This window comes from Sardina pilchardus, chromosome 8 (genome assembly GCF_963854185.1).
Source record: "Sardina pilchardus chromosome 8, fSarPil1.1, whole genome shotgun sequence".
NCBI lineage: Eukaryota > Metazoa > Chordata > Actinopteri > Clupeiformes > Clupeidae > Sardina > Sardina pilchardus.
The window spans coordinates 15385431-15405288 of NC_085001.1; the positions used below are offsets into that span (position 1 = coordinate 15385431).

Genomic DNA, 19858 nt, shown 5'->3' on the forward strand with positions numbered 1-19858 from the left:
CATAGGACAGCAATCAGTTGAATAACGTTTTAAAATAAATAAATGTGTTTTCTCCTATATCAAAAGAAAAGGCTGAATATCTGAATTGTGTCAATAAATTACAAAACTGCACATTGGTGGTGTGCTGCATAGGACGAAGTCTCAATCCTCTTATTATCAGGGGGAAAATCCACATTCATACTTTACAAATAAATAGGGAGCAGAGTGACAATTCATATATTTGCATGCACGTTTATTTGTGCGTGTTCGTTTGGGAAATATTTTCATATTTGCCATGTGGTTGATTTGAAATTCAAAGAACCCCATTGGTGCCTGTAAAGGTCCTTACACACCAGTCTCTCCTCCTACACTCAGCAGGTGACGACACCTTCCACTCAGTTGACAGGTTACCACGGCAACGACAGTCACGGATGTCTGTGTACCATTTGGTTAAGATATCGTGCTAGCCAGAAAAGTAATGGAAAGCCATATCAATCAGTAGATTTTAGTGGTTTATCTTGGACAATATGTCTGATATATTGTGCCGATGGCTGAACTCAGAGCTTCGGCTGTCAAAAGTCGTGGGTAAGTAGCCAGCTAACTATAGTCAGCATCTTTATTCAGTTGTTGTTAGCAGTGGTAGAAGCTAACGTTTTTATTGCTTTTTAGCATAGCCAGTTGTTGATAGTGTCCCAACAGCTAGCACTAGCTTGTTGGCAAACTAAACGTTAACTGTTTTTACCGCAAGGTAGGAAATGTCAATATTGGAAAAATATTGATTTATAGTAATTCTGTTTGCCACTAGAATGTGTAAAGTTAATTAGAAGTGATTGTAACTGTGATTCATGCTGGTATTCACAGAGCAGTCCACTATTCACATGGATTTTTCAAATGGGTATTTGATCGGTGAAGTTTTGCATAAGTATGAACTTCAGAATGATTTCGACCAGTTCTCAAAGAGCAGGTATAGTTGCTACTTTGATTCCTTGGCTACTTGGATGCTTAAGAATGTTTAATAACGTTAGTCAAAAACAATATCTCAGTATTTTCACATTTACACATACTAGATTCAGGTGTCTCATCATGGATTTCAAATTTGCAATAAATGATGCCAAACCAAGTCTATCCATCCAGCTCACTAGCTCTCCCCTCCCTTTAGCTCATCAAATGCTAAGCTTAACAACTTCACAAGGATGGAACCCACACTTCACCTGCTTGGGGTGCCCTTTGACCTGGCCCTGGCAAAGGCAGTCATGCAGGGCCAGCCTGGGGCAGCCACACGGCTCCTGTACCAGCTCTTCATCCTGCTGCAGAAGAAGAAGAAGGCAGGGCTCACTGGCACGGCAATGGAGACCATGCAGCCGGCCGCCACTGCCCGCCTGCACCGGGTAGAGAATGACATCTACACCGAGGTGAGCTGGGCTTCATAGAGCTATGAGTGCTCTGCCTAGGTTGAATTGATCTCTATAGCACATTGTCATATACACAATTGTCATTCAATGTGCTGTACATGTTGTGCACAAAATTAGGCTCGAGACAGAGTCAAACACGACTCATTACTTCATTGGGTCACAGTGGTATCATCCCACTGAAATATCATCCCACTGTGTGATTTGCTGTGATGAGTCTGTTTCTGTCTCTGACGCCTTCCAGCGTCTCAAAATGGTGGTCAAGAGAGAGGCAGAGCTCAAGATGCAGCTGATAAGCCAGCGGTACGAGACGAAAGCGCAGGACATGTACAACAAGTCAGTCATGGCGGAACTGGTGGAGGACCAGAAACGGCGGCAGGAACAGGAGCAGCTGAGACTTCAGGATATAGAGAAGGTACTCAGTGGGAGAGAGAGAGAGAGAGAGAGAGAGAGAGGGGGGGGGTCAAACAGCTGTGTGGTTTTAGCGACACCGCACTAGATATTTATTCCATGCTAATATTTACTCTGCTGGATTTTTATTCCAGCACAGACTGGCCCGCAAGAAACAGCAGGAGATCATGAGTCGCATTCTGACGGCCAGCATCCAGATTCCTAAGCCCCCGCCAAACCGCACGCTGAAAGCCTTGGAGAGGCAACGCCACCAGAGGAAACAGGTGGAGGCCAAGGTAAGACCGATTCAGTGTTCTTCAGACTTCAGCATTAACCTGTGGTTGGGTGCAGTGAAATGGTCAAGATTAGCCACATCAGCAGGAGTTACTTCTAATCCCAATGGCATCCTCATCCAGTAAAACTAATTGTGTTTGGCAAACTTTGTTCTGTCTAGAATGTTCATCTGGAAATTGCCCAGTTTGAGAAGAGCATGAAGGGACTGTCTGCTCCAGGACTGAGGTAATTAAATATCATGTGTGTTCTCTGATTATGCTAACTCATACCTTTTATGTCCTAATGTTGATATTTTCTGTGATGAAAATAGATTCTTACAAATAGGTAGTTTGTGATGAAAATAGAAAACGGATGACTATCTCAATCATGTGCCGCTCCCTCCCTTTCTCTCTCTCTCTCTCTCCACCAATAAATGTTATTGTAAAATTCAAATTCTCTCTCTCTCTCTCTCTCTCTCTCTCTCTCTTGCCCTGTGACAGTGATGCAGAGGTGGCATTCGACTGCAGCATGGACACGGGCCAGGTGTCACTGCATCACACCCTGAGCCCAGACGAGATGGTCAAGGCCAACGCGGAGTACGTCCAGAAGATCCGCCAGCGCCTGGAGGAGGACACGGCGGCCCGCGAGCAGCGGGAGAAGCGGCGGCGCCGGGTTCTGGTGGAACAGCTTCGGGCCCACGAGGCCCAGGAGGTGACCGCTGCACTACTGGACTCTACAGTCATTTCCTGTGCATTAGCCGCATCACATATAATTATAGTAAAAAAAGTTTGTGCACATCCCAGGTCAAGGTGCAGAACAAGGGTAAATCGTAAAAAATGGAAAAAGGTTCGCACACTTGAAATCCTTCTTTTTCGTTTTCTTTTCTTTTCTTGAGCACAGAATCCCACATCACATATAAGCCACAGGACAGTGTTTTATGCAAGTTAAAAGAAACAAAACCATATGGATGCCATATTAATTGCCCCCGTGTATCTCATAGCTGGAGGAATTTGGCAAAATCGTTACATAAGATGCGGCTAATACTTTATACTTATATTACGGCACTAGTCTTACAAACGTATTTTACATAATAATTCACCTGCTGCTTCACAGTGAGGCATTCATGCACACTGATCCGAACACAATTTTGTTATTGCAACTCAGACGCCGTTTGTGTACACAATGCCACAATGTGTGTGTTTTTATGATGTTTTTATAATGAAGTGTTATGAGTCAACACAGTTTCCATGAGCGCATAAAAATGACATACTGTATATGGAGCTGTGTCTCAGTGGAGCCACTACATGTTGATGACTCAGTGGCGCGCGCGCTCGCTCGCTTGCTCCTTTAGGAGGCGCTGCGCGAGGAGCAGCTGGTGGAGCGGCTGATGCGCCAGTCCCAGCAGGAGAAGCGGCTGGCCGTGCAGCTCATGCAGGCGCGCCAGCAGAAGGAGGTGCTTCGCCAGAACCGCGTCCTCCGCGAGAGGCAGTACCAGGACCAGCGCCAGAGGGACTTCCAGGAGGCGCTGGACAGGGAGGCGGTGAGATAATGGGTGCCTCTCAACATGCCTCCTCAATCCTCGATGCTCGATCCTCGAGGGGCGTTCCCACTGATCTATAACTAACACTGGATAGACTATCCCATTGTTTCCCCCCCATCATTCTTTATGTAGATCAGTGAGGATCGAGGCATCGAGGAGCGAGGGAGGACGTATAAACGCTGCATGAGAGGCACCCATAGCAGTGGGCTGCGCGGACAAAGTGGGGATGGGTCAAAGTTCACGTTTCCCTCTACCACTTCCTGTGTTCCCAGTAGTGGATAGACGTCACTCTGACACCTGACACCATGACAGGAAGCGTCAGTAGATATAGTAGTGCGCAATCACATGACAGAGCATGAACATGCCAGTAGCTGCAATCTTGGTGACAATTTGATGCATTCTTTGCTACTTGACATGCATGCATATTATACTGTATACTCTACAGTACGTACAGCTAATCAACCGTTTCAAGAAATCTCCATTATCAGTATCATAGTTGTTCCCACAAGGTTTCTGTTGTAACATTTCATGTGTTATCTTAATGCAGCGGAAGTAGCTTGGGAACAAAATAGAACGTTCAAGCGTTGTTTTTGTTTTTTGTTTTTCTTGTTGAAAGGGTCTATAGCTAATCATGATTATGTGAGAGGTGATTGAAGCGCTAACCCCTATTTGTCAGGCTCTAGCCAGGCAGACCAGACTGGAGCAGACAGAGGAGGCCCAGAAGGAGATTGAATTGCATGATAGGATTGCAGCAGAGCGGGCCCAGGCACAGTACAGGAAGCACTATGACTTCTGCAAAGAGGTTCTGGAGCAAGTAGTGGACCTGGCCACCAAAGCTGGGGAGTATCGCTTCTTCACTACAAAGTATGTACACAGCATATTTCTGAAGTGCACCATGCCGTAGATTTGATAGATGAGCTGTTCCATTTCAAATACACTCTGTCTCATTTATTTGGCTCACTCAAATGTTGTTACAGTAACATGATAAATGTTTTGGAGCTCCTGGAATCCTAATAAGCTCAGTATTTAGACCCAGATCTGAGATCTTGTCATTTACAGTGAGGAGAAAATGTATTTGATACCATGCTAAAGTTGCCTAAAAAGAGGAATAGAAAATCGTCATTTGACAATTGATCTTAATGTCTTAATTCAAAAATTGAGTAAAAATAAAACCGCTAAGTACGCCAATTTTCTTTGTGATGGAAGAATGTTTCGTAAATAAATAAATGTTCTTCCTAAATGCTAGGGGGAAGTAAGTATTTGACCCCCAATGTAACCCTATGGGAATTCAACACATAGGGTTAACATAGGGGCGGGCAGATTTTTATTTTTTAAGGCCAGCTATTTTATGGATTCAGGATATTATGCATCCTGATAAAGTTCCCTTGGCCGTTGGAATTAAGATAGCCCCACATCATTACATACCTTTCACCATAGCTAGAGATTGGCATGGTGCTTTTTCCAGTAGGCCTATTAGCCTGTTTGATGCTCATTGAGCTCAATGCAAATCAAACAGGCTAATAGGCCTACTGGAAAAAGCACCATGCCAATCTCTAGCTATGGTGAAGGGTATGTGATGATGTGGGGCTATTTTAATTTCAAAGGCCAAGGGAAATTTATCGGGATGCATAATATCCTAGATCCATGAAATAGCTGGCCTTTAAAAATAAAAATCTGCCTGCCCCTATGTTAACCCTATGTGTTAAATTCCCATAGGGTTACATAGGGGGTCAAATACTTCCTTCCCCTAGCATTTAAGGAAAACATTTATCTATTTACGATACATTCTTCAATCACAAAGAAAATTGGTGTCCTTGGCGGTTTGATTTGTACTAATTTTTTGAGTTAAGGCATTAAGATCAATTGTCAAATGATGATTTTATATTCCTGTTTTAGCAGGGTATCAAATACATGTGCTCCTCACTGTATATGGTATCATAAGGTGTTCAAATAAAAGATGTAACTTAAATAATGTCTGCTTCCTTGTCCTGCAAACTATATATGGATAGATGTGAATATTATGAATACATTTTAGTTCCCAATGAACTAGTAGTAATCAAAAGTCACTTTCAGAATCAGTCTCATATCAGACAATATCCCACGTCCCATGATGTACTGAATAAACTGATCACTACAGTACATTCATCCACATGGTTGCATGTGAGAGCAATATATACATGTAACAGGTATTTGCTTTGTATAATGCACCACCTCTGTTTGGCAAGTGGCTGTGTTCAGTAACATGAGGCCCCCGTGTTTCTGCAGCGTCATCCCCGCTAAGATGATGCGAGAGTGGAAGGAGCTGTTCTTTAGTGGGAAGCCCCTGTATGAGCAGGCCTGTGTGGACCCAGCGCCAGCAGAACCCACCCCAGAGCAGCTCATAGAGTTAGAGAAGGAGGCGCTGCTCAGTAGGCAGGACTATGATGAGTATGTGGTAAGTGCAGAAAGAGAAGCAGCACCATGTTTCTTTCCATATATTAACGACACAGTACATACTTGACTTACACATGCGAAAATTTTTTATGCTTTTAGTGTTTCAAATACAATACTGTACTAAGCAGAATACAATATACAAAACTAGCAGACGTGTTCTTAAAAAAGATTCAAGAAGCTCTGTTACATGAGATTAAAATGTCAAAATATTTTGTAAGAGCATGACAGGGGACTGGGCTTGTCCTGAGGAGGGAGATCCAAAGAGCCCACCATCCAACAACGATATCCTTGGACACATAGTGCACCGGCTGCAGAACATTGTGAACCCCCCCAAACCCAGGACCCCGCCACCCCTGTTTCCTGGCTTCTCCCTGAAAGCCTGTGTCCTCGGAAAAGTTCTCTCTGGGAAGACGACTTGCCTGTCCAAAATTGCACAAGGTTTGATTGAATTGGCAGCCTCTTGTCCTTGTAGTACATTCATTTGTAGTTCTCCGTTTTCAATGCCCTGTGTGTATTGAAGTGTTTTTCCTATTTGTTTGTTTTAGTCCATGGCATCCATGTCCTCTCAGCTACAGTTTTGATTGAAGAGGCCCTCGCTGCATTTCAAGCAGGCGAAACAGAAGTAGTCGAGAAGAGAGAGTGTGAGGTTGGTGATATTCGTCCTGATGAGTCATCCAAGTGCAGCGTGAGATGAGATATATAGACCACACACACCGAACTCTGTGTTTATTCTTCCTGTTTGGTGCCAGGCTCTAGAGGGTATCCATTCCCCTGATAAGGACGCCGATGAGTCAGAGAGAGAAAGTGAGAAAGAGGAGGCGCTCGCGTCACATGAAGATGGTTAGTGTGTTTTTTGTTTTTTTTTAATTCTGTTTATGGATCGCCACCATTTTGATTCTCTTTTCACAGCTATGGGCACAATCTTTTCAATGTGATTATGCTGGATAGCTTATGTGGAAATGTACAAGGCCTAATTTGATATCCCATGCTGTATAATGACTGGCAATTCAGATAGCATAGATGTCCCTGTTGTCTCATTTGCCAAACATAAAAAAAAAAAAAAAAAGGTGTGATCTTATCATCAGCTACACCGCCAGGTGAGGATCCTAAGCAGGAAGGAACTCTAGAGACAGAGGTCACACCTCCGGTGAGTTCACCATACACACTATAGGGGATTCAGACCTTATAGTTCTTTGTTTGATTTGTTCTTTGGGCTCCTGAGTCACTCAGCCGTGAGGTGTCTGTCCATAGTTGTCCATGAGAGCGCAGCATGGAGCCGCAGTGGAGAGAGTCCTGAAGGAAGGCCGGGCGGTCCCCAATGGGCTTCTGGTGGACATCATTGTCAATGCCATTAGGTGATGAAATGTATCATGTAATGTACTGTACATTATGTGTTTTGTTTCAAATGTTATGTATTGTATTCGTTTTAATACCTCAGTTGCACATTCAGTATTGTCAAATACATGTGTTGGACACTTATTTTTTCTGACCATGTGTGTTTATGTCTGTGTAGGCATGTTCCAGCAGGGTGTGGCTGGATTTTGGATGGGTTCCCTGTGGACGTGGCTCAGGCCAAGCTCCTGGAGAAAGCCCTGAGTGGCTCGGACCCCGACAAGCCCAGCGCGAAGAGCAGCAAGGCCACCCTGGCCGTGGACAAGAACGTGCCTCAGGAGGCGCCCCCCTCCCCCAGAGCCCTGGACCTGGTCGTCCTCCTGGAGGTGGCGGATGACGTTGTCCTCGACCGCGCTGCTAAGCAGGCCAGTGAGTAACAAACAGTGTGTATCGTAATCCATCAGGTTGCTAGCCTGGTAGTAAACCAGACCCTGGAATCTTTCAGATTAAGGGTCTGGCCACGAATAATGAAAATGGCCCAACTCGAGGGGCGGCACCAATAATGCATTTGAAAACACTACGACCAATGTATACTCTGACTGATTCTGGACTTCGACGCAATTGGATAACACTACGACCAAAAACGAAAGTTGTAGTGCTGTCGTCATCAGTTTAGCTCGCCCACACCTTTTTTGGTTACCCCAGATGGTTGGGGTAAACATAACGTGCATCATTGCTCGTGGCCAGAGTATCTTGCGGACACAATTCAAATTTCCAGGGTAGCAGGTTGCCTTATTGTGCCCATGTTCCTGTTGGTGTGACATGTACTGTAAATGTTTTCCAGTAGTTAAGGAGCAGAGCACTGCCCAGGTGAAGGACGATGACCAAACACCTGACGGAGAGGTGCCTGCTACTCAGCAAGACACAACTGCACAGGCCGTCAGAAGCTCCTCAAAACTTAACCTGAAGGGAAAACAGCTCCAGCACTGGTAGGATCTTTTTTACCCCCCGATTCATGAGATCTGGGTTGGCATTGAGTTTGCAATCATGTTCTCTTTCAGGTCTGTATAAGTTCAGTATAAATAGTTTTTTATTTATTAATCTTTTTAAAGTATTTTTTTTTAAGAAAACATGTTTTGTCACCATTGTAACAGGATAACAGGGTTCCAGGACACCTGGCCCAAACTGGAGAAGTGGTTTTCAGGGAGGCAGAATGTTCTGGTAAAGATCAGTGCTCAAGCAGATGAAGAGACAGTCTTCAAAAGAGTTGAAGAAATTCTCCAAGACACCATAATTATCACTGAGAAAGGTAAATGCACCTTCCTATCCAATTCCCTTGTTTCACGTTGCCCATCATCTTTTGTTCCTATTTAGAGGTGAGTCTTTATAGTTTAAAGTTTAAACCCAATCCATGCAGCTGATTCTCAGTACTGATTGCCACGTTGGCTTGAAACTGCAAAGGTCTGTGTTCCAGACGTCTTTGACAGTTGTTAAGATTCAAAACTCTCTTCAGAATCTGCATGGGAAATAGGATTCCGGATTGTCATATAATAATTTGTCTGCTGTGTGACACAAACGGGTTAAGTGTATGAAGGGCGTGGGAAGACTACAGTCTTTAGATTAGATTAGCAATTTGAATGGCAGCTCTGAAGGCGCAGTGCCCTGTTTGTCAGATGGGATTGCTGCTCAATCGGAGTCGGTCTCCTCTGTGGCTGAACCACCTCTGTCCCTGACCACCCCCGCTGCCTCCACATCTGCTCTGGCCCTCGAGGGCCTGACCGCCCAGCGCTCCTGCTCCAAGTCCATGACCCAGTCCCCCAGAGGTGAGCAGGCCGGCAGCTGGACCATAGTCAGGTCCTGGATGTCACTAGGCACTCCCAGTATAATTGTAGAGACCTTATATACATTTTGGGCAAAGCGCAAAGTCATGCAATTAGTCGTGAACATGAACTAAGGCACATGATTATATGGCATGTGAGAGCATTGAGTGGTCCCACCAGTGTTTATTTTCTGAGGGCCTTGCTCATCATATTGAATTGGCTAATAGATTTTGCCTTGTTAGTAAGTTAGTTTTGGTTAGACTCTGGACTTTACACTTTGCCCACCATCTAAATTAGGGGTCTTAGTGTCAATCAGTTGGACTTGAAACCCATTGTACCCTTTCTAAATCAGACTGCGTAGACACAGTGGAGATAAGGACTGACTCTTCATAATGATCATATCTGAAGCTGGGGGGTCCAATGCTCTGGACAGTTAACATCTGTTTCTCCTACAGCATCACACAGTCAAATAGAGGGATCCAAAGAAAAAAAATCAACTCACTCCATCGAGGGGAGGGACTCACGCCGTCAACTATCTGGAAAACCCTCTGGAAAACTCTCTGGTAGGCGCAGTGTGGAGCACTCCTTTTTTGGTTCCCTTCCCTCACTGATTTAGAGATCGAGATAATAATAGTAACTTGGACTTAGATAGCGCCTTTCATGGTACCCAGGAGGGGGGCCTGGGTTAAGGATCAAAGGACCTGAGAACTATGTGTGCATGTGTGTTTGGGTTTACTTTTACACAGTATCTAATCGTACATTTTTTACCCCTAGGAAGTGGCCTGGCCCAAGCCAGAAGGTCATCAGTGTCTTCATCCTTCGAGCATGCTCTCGGGCAGAGCAACAGTCCAGACTCAGCTGTTCCAGGGTCAGACAACTGGGTGTACGTGGACGAGCCTTTGGCTAAGGTACCGCCTGAGCCCAGGGTTCTCCCTGTGTCTAGCACCCTTCTTCAACACAGCATGGAGAATGCAGAGAGACTGGCCTTATCAACCTGCCTGTTTTTCCTGTCTTTTGTGTTCGGTGTTCAGGAGGTCTCTGAGTATCTGGTTCCCTACTGGGACAACGTGTGTGATTCCTATGTGACAAACGTGAAGGCGGTGATGCAGAACTTGCGCAGGGAGAGAAACCTGATAATCCATCACCTGCACAGTGTGAGGTACTGTAACACATACGGTGTTTACTAACGCTGGCAAAGATGTCAGTATCATAAGGCCCATGCACTCTTAAAATGAATGTGTTGAACAGTTTGTGTTGTTTCCAACACATTGCCTTTGTCATTTGTTACACAATGTGTGTTAAAAACAACACAAGTTGTGTTATTTTCAACACATCTCTGTGTCCAGATAGGGACAACACAGTTTTTTTGTTTTAAGAGTGTGGAGCCCCAAGGCATGGAAATGTTATGTTTCACACACACTGAGGGACATACAATTGAAATGCCCTAAGTTCGGTTGAAAACGAACGAGAAAGCAGAGGTGTCCTTTACAGCTGGTTGTGTCCCTCTGCTTGTTGTAGCGATGATTTTAAGCAGTACCTGAAGCGTCCCGACCTGAAGCAGGAGTTTGTGTGCCAGTGGCAGCAGGACTACAACAGCATCCCAGACGACATGAGGGAGGACGAGGAGACCCAGGCAGAGCTGCACCAGCGCTTGGATGTAACTGAAACGAGAGACATCATTTGCATACACTTACTCTGCCTTGGAAAGAAACACCACTACACTTAAGGAAAAGCACTTTGCTTATCAGGGATGCCTTCATTTGGGTTAATATGTCACAAAATGTTTAGCGCGATTCAACCTGTGGGCCAACAGATTACTTGATGAGACGAGTAAAAACAAGAATATCTGGTGAATGCCAGAAGTCAATGAGTACGACCAAAATTAGGGATAGATATGCTCATATATCATCTCTTGTAGATAGATACTTAGATAGATACTTTATTGATCCCCAAGGGGAAATTCAGGAACCCGTATTAGAACCAATGAGTGTGTGCAATGATTGCAATATCTCTAACAGAATAAGCCCACAGGCTTCGTAAAGGCCCTGACATTGCACTTGTCAGTGCGCTGCTCTTCATGAGTTGTTGTGTGGACAGCTTCAGCGCCACGGTCAGCTCTTCTCTGAGTCCGCTCCCCCGTGTGTGTCCCGTCCGTCTCCGTCTGCAGGACCTGCGCGAGCGTCTGTGGGACATCTGCGACCGGAAGAAGGAGGAGGCGGAGCAGGAGCGGGCGGCGCTGACGGGCGACGGCTGGCTGGAGGACCACGCCGCGCTGCTCCACAACCACTTCTACTCGCTCATGCAGGTTAGAGTGCGGAACGGGGCCCCCGCCGTCTGTCCGGTCTTACAGGCAGTCAGTCACACTCCCAGACCATCAGCTAAGGCCCAGTTCACATCAAAGACTCCCGACGCGACGAGACCGAGTCGCAGCAGTGTGAATTAAATGTTGCAAGTAGTTGCAGGCCGTTGCAGAACCTTCAACATGTTGAGTCACAGTTGCAAGGTTTTAGAACGTTGCGGCTCGTCTCGTCTCAGATCTTTGGCCTGAACCCTACTTAACATGACCACACTGTTGTATGGGTAGAATAGAGGTACAGGGGAGGTCTACAAATTCCTGTAAACATATATGTGGAATAATGTTGAAAAGCTTACAGAAAACACACTCCAGCAGTTTATTATACCCCTAAATCTCTTATCTTTTCCTCTGAAGTCTACATTCAAGTTGTTTTCATGAAATAATCTTGAAAACATAGCTGAAATATGGCACCCTCCCCATTGCGTAATTTGGGAACTATCTGGCCCCGCCCCCTCCACACACTGCTCCCCTGCTATTGGCTGCTGCAGCTGACACATTAGCGAGCTTGTAGTGCATCTTTATGGAGAATTGTCTCGCCCCCAGGTATTCAGGATTTATTCTGCGCACTCTTGATGCCTGAATTGGCCCACCTGCACTGAGATTGGTTGAAATCCTTGGCCATGACTCTGACAGCTTATTTCGCTCTTGATCTGTCTGGTAAAATGTGGCAGACATAATGCGAACATGTCAAAACTTGATTCTTACCAGAGCTGGTCTTTCATATTTGTCTTGTAATAGCTGTGTGTTGTAGTAGTTGCGTTGCGTTGCGTTGCGTTGCGTTGCGTTGCGTTGCGTTGCGTTGCGTTGCGTTGCGCTGCGTTGCGTTGCGCTGCGTTGCGTTGCGCTGCATTGTGTTGCGTCGTGTTGTGTAATGTTGTATTGTGTTGTGTTGTGTGGACGCAGGTGGAGGTGGACCGTTTCCAGGACACGCTGCGTCTCTTGCGGGACTACTACTACAGCATGGGTGGGACCGTGCTGCCGGAGGCACCTGCGGACTTCACCTGCATCCCCCTGCTGGACATCGTGGAGGACGAGGAGGCCAACGCTGGAGAAAAATCCAGAAGGTAAGTGTAGGTACTGTATGTCTGGCACCAGCCACACATGGGTTACTTGATCTTTACTGCGAAGGCCTTTGCACACGGAGTACAGATTTCTTGTCCAAAATTGTCGCACTGTTAGAAAATAGGTATGACTTCATGTTGTGTCTATCAGGTTTGCACACATCGACTCTGGTCAGAAAAGTTTTGGGGACAGGTTTGATTTTTTTTTTTTTTTTCATATCTGTTTAGTGTCAGTGAATTAGATCTCCTAATGCAGCAGCAGTACCAAGGCCTTCAGTCATTCAGTCAGTGAATCAGTAGTTTAATGCTGTGCGTGTCCGTGTGTGTGTGTGTGTGTGTGTGTGTGTGTGTGTGTGTTGTGCCCGTGTGTAAAGCAGCCCCCCTGGCTCAGCGATCCCCGACAGAGCCAGCAAAAGTGGCGGGAAAAAGGACTCAGATGGACCAGAGGAGAAGAAAACCAAAATGTAAGTGAAGCCCTGAAGGACAAACAGCACTGAGTTCATTGCAAAAATGACAACATTATGTTAGATCAGTAAAACCGTGTTAAACTCCAAACTAGTGACAGAGCAATTGCCCCACTATCTTTTACTTACTTTGAATCAGTCCCACTCACAGTAAGCACTGACTTGTGTCCCTTTGGTCCCAGCGTCCCCCTGATTGCAAGGAGGCCCCTCACTGCAGACTCAGCAAAGCTGGGGGCCTCGTCACAATCCGAGGAGAAGCTGGTCAATGACACGTACCAGGCTGCCCTGACGGCCGTAAACAACCTGGTGGGTATTTATTTACACATTACCTGGTGTGCTCTATCCTCCCATTCCACCGGAGCTGGGGAATTATTTTACTAAGATGCGATCCATTTTCACCAAACCAAAGCCTTCCTCCTGGAGGACCTTCTCACTAGAGAATGGTTGTCTTAGTAACTGGTCCGTTGTGCTTGTTTGTGGTAAAAATGGTGTCATTAGTAGTTTTGTGGGGAAAAAAAAGAAGATCCTTTTGGTTTACAGCATTGATGTAATTTTACAAAGCAACACTGTGAGGTTTTCACAGGGGCATGTGCTGTGGGGTCGTTGGTCAAGTTGCGCTGTGTGTGTGTGTGTGTGTGTGTGTGCGTGTGTGTGTGTGTGTGTGTGTGTGTATGTGTGTGTGTGTGTGTGTGTGTGTGTGTGTGTGTGTGTGTGTGTGTGCGTGTGTGTGTGTCCAGATGCAGGCGGAGCTGCAGCAGCAGGAGGCGGAGGAGAGCCGAGACCAGCAGGTGCTGGAGCGGGAGCGTCAGCTCTGCATGTCCCAGGCCTCCGCCGCCCCCAACTCTGCCAAGGACAAGAAGAAGGGAGCAGCAGGAGCAGGAGCAGCCAAGAAGAAAGGTGCAGCCCCACTCCACCCAACTCTCTCTCTCTCTCTCTCTCTCTCTCTCTCTCTCTCTCTCTCTCTCAATTCAGGTTCAGGTTCAGGTTGCTTTATTAGCATGACTGTACTGTAGGTACAGTGTTATGGAGGATCGATTGTGCCATATCTTTATCTTTTATCTATCAATGTATCTTTTATTTTCAATGCCAATCTGTTGGTCAATAAATTCATTAACAGTATATAGGTCAAAATCCTCCATACAGTGTTGTCATACACTCACTCTCTCTCTCTCTCTCTCTCTCTCTCTCTCTCTCTCACACACTCACACACACACACACACACACACACACACACACACACACACACACACACACACTGTCTCTCTTTCCTTTCTCTTTTCTCTTTTATGTTATCTCTCTTCCTCTCTTCTTCCTTGCTCTATTTTCTATTTTTTACCTCTCCTTATCTCTGTTTCTCTCTCATTTTCTCTCTTTCCTTCTCCTTTTTCTCTCTTTTTCTTTCTCTCTTCCTCTCTTCTCCCTTGCCTCTATTTTCTATATTTACCTCTCCTTCTTTCTTCTTCTCTCTGTTTCTCTCTCACTTTACTTCTCCTTACTTCTCCCTTTTCTATCTCTTCCTCTCTTCTCCCTTTCTCCATTTTCTATATTTACCTCTCCCTCTGTCTGTTTCTCTCACTCTCACACATTCTCTCTTTCCTTCTCCTTTTCTCTCCTTTTCTTTATCTCTCTTCTCCCTTGCTCTATCTTCTATATCTCCCTCTCTCTCTCTCTCTCTCTCTCTCTCTCTCTCTGCCCTGATCTCTCTCTCTGTGTTGACCTTTGCCCCCGGGCCTGCTCTGCTCCTCAGGTGCGTCCCCAGCCCAGGAGCCCAGTCCTCCACTTGTGCTTGACCTGCAGGAGACCCGCAGGGTGGCCGTCAGGACCAAGATCAGGCAGGAGTACCTGGCAGCGCTGGAGCACGAAGGTGAGCGCCGTGTGTGCACTCAGTGTTGGGGGAAATGAGCACCTCTAGAGTGACATAGTGGGACCACAAGCAATGAACACACATTTTTCCCCTTCTGTCGGTTTTGTCTGTGTCTGTGTGCATGTGTGTGTGCGTGTGCGCCTGTGTGCGTCTGTGTGTCTGTGTGTGCGTGTGCGTGCGTCTGTGTGTGTCTGTGTGTGTGTGTATGGTGCTGTGCTGTGCGCCTGCCAGATCGTGCGGTGAAGCAGCGTCTGGAGCTGGTCAAGCGGCAGGCTGTGGAGACGGTGCTGAGCCTGCAGACCCGCGCTGACCGCACCTTCAGCACCCTGGAGGACTGGCTGGGCGCTCGCTTCCTGGCCGAGATGGGCAGGTGAGGGCAGCCTGTGGTCTCACTGATGTGTGTTTAGCAGTGAGGCACCTGATTTGATCATTTTTTTGGAGAGAGGACATCTTGTGTGTGGGCGATGGTCTAGCAGAAGGAGTATATGTGAGTACATCACTGTGCTGACCACTCAATCTGTGTCTCAATCCACCTACTTGCACACTTCAAATACTTAAGTATTTAGTGCAGATATTTGGAGTTATTTGGATATTATGTGTGTGTGTGTGTGTGTGTGTGTTTGTGTGTGTGTGTGTGTGTGTGTGTATGTGGTATCAGAGTATTTCTAGTGTGCGGTATTTTGTCTCGGCAATGATGCGGTGCGGTGTGACAGAATCGATTTTGTGCCCCGCGCCACGCAGCATCGATCAGCTGGCAGAGGTGGCGCGCCACCACATCGAATCGGCCACCAAAGTCCCTCAGGAGCTGGTGCTGGTGTGCACCGACTTCTTTGTGGATGGGGACCTGCGCGTGCTGGCCAGCCCCAGCCCTCCCCCGAGGCCCCCCCCACAGGAGATGCCCGTGGACACCACCCTCACCATCCTCCAGCTGCAGGCCTTCTACAGCCAGCTGCTCAAGGTCGCCCCCTCAGGTCAGGAACGGGAACTCATCTTTTTGTGTGTTTGTTTGTGTGTGTGTGTGTGTTTGGCAACAGTTCTTTTTAGATACTAGAGCAAGGCACGTTCAAACACGTCATTCCTGTGGAATACCCGTAACCCAATTACATGCCCGCAGGTATGCCTGCTTTAGAAATAGGATGATAGGGAAAAACGTAATTCCAGCTATGCATTCAATAATGAATACTAAATGTTGTTATAATATATTAGTCTATAATTAATGTAGTGAGCAGAATTTAGGCTATAAGTGACATCACACTATGTCTGCGTCTTGCTATCCGTATCTGATCGAAATTACATGTAATGTATCATGTGAGATTTACAACGATGTGGCTCAAAAACAGTAGCCTGGGTGCCAGTCGAACTTGGCCCCACCCACACCATTTGTGGTTGGGAAGTGTCTGACTAGAATCTTTAGTACAATATGACAACGTGAGGCTAAGAAAACAGTCAATATCAGACACTTTCGCTTTACTTACCCAAACAACGTCAAACTTGGCACTGCACTTACTGTACTCGTGCCCGTAGCAAGACACCTGTCAAGTTTGAAATCAACTGGAGAAACGGTTCGAGAGATATGCGAATAGCAGACAAACAGACAAATGGGCAAACAGACAGACAGACACTCCTGTCATTTCTAGGTAGACCTTCAGCCCTGTTTTCCCCAAAGACAGTAAAAGGTTTTCCCTCACGTGCCTCTAGGAATGCTGCCCAGTAATGAATTCTCAGAGATCCTAAAGGAGCTGACATCGATGAACATGGGGGACAACGACCTGCCAGACACCTGGATGAACATCTCAGAGTTTCAGGTGCTCGTTCACATGCTTGTTGAGTACCCATATAAGGCACACTCACACACACACACACACACACACACACACAACAACACTAAGCAATTCTTAGTAATCACGTGGAGTGCCTGAGCCAAACTGTTTGGATGTAACAGATAAGCAACAGTGACTAGACACCACACACCAATAGAGGTCAATTCTAAAGTTGCTTTGACCATGCTTACACTGACCTCAGCTGACCGTGACTTGTGCGTACTGTAGATCCTGGACCTGGTGAGCGTCCTGTCTCAGGACTCGGAGATGCTGGACTGGCGCCTGTTCCTGCTGAGCGCCGCGCTGCCCTGGCCCATGCCCACCAAGCAGCACCTGCTCCAGGTGCTCGACCGCTTCCGGGCCGCCGACCCCCAACACACGGGCTTCATCACAGAAGACCAGTACCTGCAGGTAACCCCCCCCCCCCTAACTGCCTCCACTGAAGTACTGATGAACGACTGATGACATACCGATGAGTCTTTTTGTTTGCTTTTCGAGCTCATTTGTATGTTATTTGTTATGTACGGACTGTTTGTTTTTCTTCTCAGATGGAGCTGTGGTTTACAAACGATGACACTTTAACAACTCCCGATGACCCCTCTGAACCGTTGCCATATGACAGGCTGGCGAACCTAAAGAAGGTGAGCCGCTATGCACGCGAGCAATGGATATCCATTAATGCTAACGCTAATCTAACGCTAATATCGCTATTATCACTAGTTTTTGAGCCGCTATGCACGCAAGCAACACTTAACGGATATCCATTAATGCTAATGCTAATCTAACGCTAATATCGCTATTATCACTAGTTTTTCTTCACGCTGTTTGCGGAGCCCGACTCGCCTGCGGTCCGTCTGGACTACATGGACATGCTGCTGTACATGGCCGCCCACCGAGACGCCGTCCAGGGCTTCGTCCGAGCCCTCAGCCTGGTCACTGGACAGCCTCTGCACTACCAGTCCCACTCCAGCCCACTGCTCAAGGTCAGTAAAAATCACCTGATGTGTGCTCACGAAAGACGTTTTTTTTTCTCAAAGCTCGGAGGTGCGTTCAAATTTGGCAAACATTGGCGATGACGGCCATTTTTGGTGAACGTGTTTTCTCTGAACAGGTAAATCTGAAAGATTGTTACCTTCCTCAAGCTTGCGTGTTCGCAGAGAACTACAGTACTTCTTCAGACTGTTTGCGAGTGTTTGCAAACATTCTCCAAAAACTCAAGGCAAACAGAAACCTGTTTGCAAACGTTCACCTATGCTTGCGAATTTGCGCGCTCCTCTGATTGTGATCTAACTCTAAATAGTGTGTGTGTGCGTGTGTGTGTGTGTGTGTGTGTGTTCTCCAGTCGGTGCTGTGCATAGGAGAGGAGGCGGAGGAGGTGGCTGAGGAGGTGGCCGAGGCGGAGGAGGAGGAGGAGAGGCCTGAGGATGCTGGCGGGGAGGGGGTGACCATTGCGGCCCTGCTGGACGTGGTCTGCCACAGACACAGCAAAACCTCCTGCCACAACCCCTTTCAGCCGAACCTCAGGAGCAAGGAGGAGTACAAGGAGGTTAGGATCACACATATATACATGCTCTTATACATTACATTATACAGTATATACTATTCAGTACAGTGAACGTAAGCACTCTACTTACACTAAGAGACTTACAGACTACACAAGTGTCCAATTTTAGTGATGCTTCAGCAACATACAAATGTAAAATAAATAATGTGTATGATGATGCAAGGTGGTATTGAATCTGTTTAGTGCAAAGAACTGATTGAGCAATCGACCCTATTGTTCTTCATACATGGTGGCTGGTGTGCCGGGCAGGAATTCATTAAGATCTACAAGGGTCTGGGCTTTGGGCCGGAGGAGAAGGCTCCGTTCTCAATTCTGACCCAGGTGCCCTGGATACAGAACCTGATGGAGAACGCTCCACAGTACCAACTCCCTGTGAGTCCTCCAAATCACACACAAACGCACACACACACACACACACACACACACACACACACACAATTACACAATTACACATACTGTGGGGGAAATAAGTATTGAACGTGTCACCATTTTTTCCCCATATTTCAATTGAGGCTATTCACATGATTTTTTACCAGAATTGGTATTAAATCAGGACATACACACGTGTAAAGAAATTCAAACATGAAAGTCCATCAGTAAACTTATGTGTAAAAAAGTGTAATGAGACAGAGAAAAAGTATTGAACACAGTTAGAAAAAGCAGTGCATGGCAAGGAAAGACAAGGAACCAGCTGAAGTTTTTGGATGAATATACCTCCTATCTGAAATTAATATCAGCTGGGTTAGAACAAATTGCAAGGCTATAAAAAAATATTTTATTGCCAAGGTGTCACTTAAGAAACATCTCATGATTGGTAAAAGCAAAGCAAATAGCTCTCCTGGGGCTTTCGCAACTTCCACATCTTCCAGTAAGCTGCATTGAGGTCATTATCTGCCAATATCAGGAACATCACTCTCTCATCCACCACCCACGCACAGGAGCTCCTCGCACTGTTTCAGAAGAGTAGCCCCAAGGCAGCAGATACAGAGAGACAGTCATAGGCAATGCACTCCACCGCCATGGCCTCTATGCACACCTCACCCCGCACGGCGCGCTCAGTACTTATTTCCACACTGTAAAGGCACACTTGATCACACATAAGCACACACACTTGCTATTGTGTGTTAATATGATGGCACAAAACAGTCCTGTAGCTAGTCTTCCAGCAGTATCCTGATTCTGTCATTGCTATTTGAATTTCCCCTTGGGGATCAATAAAGTATCTATCTATCTATCTATTTGGCCCCACAGGATATCCATAGGATCCTGTATGCCCAGCAGAGCAGGAGGGAGGCCTTGGGCTTCAGCATGGCATAAGCTACACCATCCAAATGGAAGTACCCACTGTATCTCAGCAATAAACTGGCTTGTTCTTTATATCCGCATAATTGCCTTTCTTACCAAATTCATATAGTGTGCTTGGCAAACAACAGGTATCTCTAGTCCCAATGTTCAAGATTGAAGGACATGCACTGTGAATTAAGTGTGACTCAGCCCAGTTTTACACTCTTTCCAAGAATGATCTGGAAATAATTTGTTCTCTGGAGAGTCAC

The 19858-nt window shown here is 46.3% G+C and overlaps 1 protein-coding gene across 3 annotated transcripts; it reads left to right on the forward strand.

Moving 5' to 3' along the window:
* The first annotated feature begins 415 nt into the window (after positions 1 to 415).
* On the forward strand, positions 416 to 19682 carry spef2 (sperm flagellar 2). Of its 3 annotated transcripts, none has more exons than XM_062542939.1 (38): positions 416 to 564; positions 841 to 943; positions 1139 to 1391; positions 1633 to 1803; positions 1934 to 2074; positions 2233 to 2297; positions 2552 to 2762; positions 3403 to 3591; positions 4268 to 4455; positions 5857 to 6025; positions 6243 to 6462; positions 6570 to 6670; positions 6774 to 6864; positions 7110 to 7171; positions 7276 to 7379; positions 7538 to 7785; positions 8201 to 8345; positions 8511 to 8665; positions 9030 to 9179; positions 9632 to 9739; positions 9951 to 10084; positions 10208 to 10335; positions 10695 to 10833; positions 11344 to 11481; positions 12436 to 12596; positions 12968 to 13057; positions 13240 to 13363; positions 13795 to 13954; positions 14805 to 14921; positions 15153 to 15291; positions 15663 to 15892; positions 16620 to 16726; positions 16970 to 17152; positions 17290 to 17382; positions 17551 to 17724; positions 18084 to 18287; positions 18555 to 18677; positions 19557 to 19682. In XM_062542939.1, exons 1-38 carry the CDS (start codon positions 507 to 509, stop codon positions 19620 to 19622), a joined length of 5442 nt encoding a protein of 1813 aa, XP_062398923.1. In that variant the 5' UTR covers positions 416 to 506; the 3' UTR covers positions 19623 to 19682. The 3 variants fall into 3 exon arrangements, with proteins under 3 accessions (XP_062398923.1, XP_062398924.1, XP_062398925.1); XM_062542940.1 differs by having other exon boundaries at positions 12971 to 13057; XM_062542941.1 differs by having other exon boundaries at positions 8204 to 8345.
* Positions 19683 to 19858: the final 176 nt, after the last annotated feature.

Coding starts and splice junctions, on each gene's coding strand:
- spef2 (XM_062542939.1), top strand. CDS start 507: ATGTCTGATATATTGTGCCGATGGCTGAACTCAGAGCTTCGGCTGTCA. Junction 2,075..2,232: donor GGAAACAGGTGGAGGCCAAG/GTAAGACCGATT, acceptor TGTTCTGTCTAG/AATGTTCATCTGGAAATTGC. Junction 18,678..19,556: donor CTCCACAGTACCAACTCCCT/GTGAGTCCTCCA, acceptor TTGGCCCCACAG/GATATCCATAGGATCCTGTA.